We start from the raw sequence: 2,085 nt of genomic DNA, 5'->3' as shown, positions 1-2,085 counted from the left end.
GGGCGGGGGGGAGGCTGGGGGGGGCCGGGGTTGGGGGGGAGCCCTGGGCGGGAGGAGGCTGGGGTGGGTAGGGGAGGCCTGGGTGGGGGGGAGGCCAGGGTTGGGGGGAGGCCAGGGTTGGGGGGAGGCCGCGGTGGTGGGGAGGCCGGGGTTGGGGGAAGGCTGGGGTGGGGGGGGGAGGCCGGGGTGGGGGTGAGGCCTGGGCGGGGGAGGTCCCCCTCAGGGCTGTGTGCTTTCTGCATGGGGAGATGGGGCTCCTTCCGCTCACCAGTGTTCCCGTGGGAGACGATGGCTTTGCAGAAGCGGTGGCCGTGGACGCAGCTCTGCACGTGGTGACAGCTCTCCCCGCCGTGCAGGGCCTGGCAGGAGTAACACTGCAGCAAGCCTGAGAGGTGAGGTGGGCTCAGGCAGGGCCGCAGCCCCCTGCCCCCGCCCCTGCAGGCCTGTGCTCTCCCAGCTCACCCCTCTCAAAGCCTGCCCTGCAGGGGCCTCGCCGCACCCCTGCTGCCCCCCTTCCCACCCCTGTCCTGTGCCAAACCATGAAGTCCATGCCCGGGGCCCCTGCGCCCTCTGGCCTCCCCATGCTGGGCCTCCACTGCGCCCCCTCTGCTCGGCGACCCCTGTTCAGCCTCCCCGCCCAGCACTTCTCTAGGCTCCCTGCTCTTGACAGCAGTGGGGGGGCCCGGCCAGGGCGAGACGTGAGGGCTGCGCTGAGGGTCAGGGCTCTTCCCTCCCTCCCCCGCCCCCGGGAAGGCAGGTCACACACGGTCCCCCTGATGCCAGCGCCCAGCGAGCCTGGCACTCCGCAGGCTCGGGTCGGGTCGGGGTGGACGGGCACCTCTGCCCCTGCTGCCGGCAGTCACGCTGGCCGCCGCCTCCTCCCCCTCCTCGTCGTCATCGTCGTCATCGTCATCATCGTCGTCACCGTCGTAGCCGTCCAGCCCGAGGTCCACGTCCTCCTCCTGGTCCTGCGCCTGCCCTCTGCCTGGACACACAGGCGCGTCTGCACCCCTGCTCCGGGGGCCGGGCACCCGCGCTCCGGCCGTGTCCCCTCCCCTCCACCTGTGCTTCACCCCTTCTGCGCCCTCTCCCTCCCCACCGTGGCCTCCCTGGTGCCCCCAAGCTGGTGGCCCTTGTGGTGTGTGACCTGGCATTGTCATCACCCACACCGTCAACCGCTGTGGGCCAGCCCTGCACACCTCCCCCCCCGGAAACCCTCAGGACAGGGGCTGATTTACAGAAGAGGAAACTGAGGCCGGGGCCTGCATGTTGAAGAAGTGGAGCCTGGGGCTGGGGAGGGCAGGTTTGGGGATCTGCGGGAGCCCAGGACGGCTGACGTCCACGCCCTCCGGCCTCAGACCCCAGCCTGCCCCCTCGTCCCCAGCCATGTCCTGCCCCCCCCCGCCCCAGCACGGCACCCCCCTGGCTGGGTCCCCCAAGGGGCCCCGTGGCCAGACAGTGCCGTCCCTGCCTCGCTGCGGGGGTGCCCGGCCCAGTACCTGGCTGCCGGGCCAGCAGCAGCGCCAGCAGGAGGGTCGTGAGCACCTTCATCCTGCGGGGCTGCCGGGGCTGCGTGCTCGCCTCCTTGCTCGGGCTCTGGATCTGTGGGAAGCAGGACAGAGGGCACTTCTGGGGGCTTCCTGGAGGCCCCTGGGCCCCGGCCCTCCCAGCTCCAGCCTCAAACAATGGGCTTCACTCTGGCCCCAGCGCCAGGCAGCAGGCCAGGGACGGCCCTTTCCCTCCCTGACTTCGGGGGCCTGGGGGAACAGGAAGCCACTGTGGTTGGCCTTGGGGGCTCGCTGGCCCGCACGCCTGGCCCTGGAAGCCCGCCCGCCCGCCCTGCACCTGCACCCTGTGGGAAGCAGGCCCAGGCCGCACAGACGCTGGGGCTGGTGTCCTGGCCCCTCGGGCTGCACATCCCTGACCTTCGCCCTGAGAGTATTTAATGCAAACACGATGGCCCTGCCCGCTCTGCCCTCCAGTCCGCCCCCCGCCCCGGCTTTTGTCCGTGCACCTCCCTCTGCCTGTATCCGCGTGGCTCGCCCCTCACCTGCTGGCAGCACCTCCTTCCAGCCACCACCCACA

General features: G+C 71.6%; 1 protein-coding gene across 1 annotated transcript in view; it reads right to left on the bottom strand.

Moving 5' to 3' along the window:
* GPIHBP1 (glycosylphosphatidylinositol anchored high density lipoprotein binding protein 1) overlaps positions 1–1,599 on the bottom strand; it is a 2,493-nt gene extending 894 nt beyond the window's left edge. The window contains exons 1-3 of the mRNA XM_039254190.1: positions 1,500–1,599; positions 839–985; positions 269–385 (exon numbers count right to left, since the gene is read on the bottom strand). Coding sequence (XP_039110121.1) covers positions 269–385; positions 839–985; positions 1,500–1,551 — 316 coding nt within the window. The 5' untranslated portion in view covers positions 1,552–1,599. The remainder of the gene's footprint in view (positions 1–268; positions 386–838; positions 986–1,499) is intronic.
* Positions 1,600–2,085: the final 486 nt, after the last annotated feature.

The sequence above is a fragment of the Hyaena hyaena genome, unplaced genomic scaffold (assembly GCF_003009895.1).
Source record: "Hyaena hyaena isolate Hyena2069 unplaced genomic scaffold, ASM300989v1 scaffold_474, whole genome shotgun sequence".
Taxonomy (NCBI): domain Eukaryota; kingdom Metazoa; phylum Chordata; class Mammalia; order Carnivora; family Hyaenidae; genus Hyaena; species Hyaena hyaena.
Note: the sequence above shows the minus strand (reverse complement) of the source record. Positions and strands in the feature narration are given on the sequence as shown.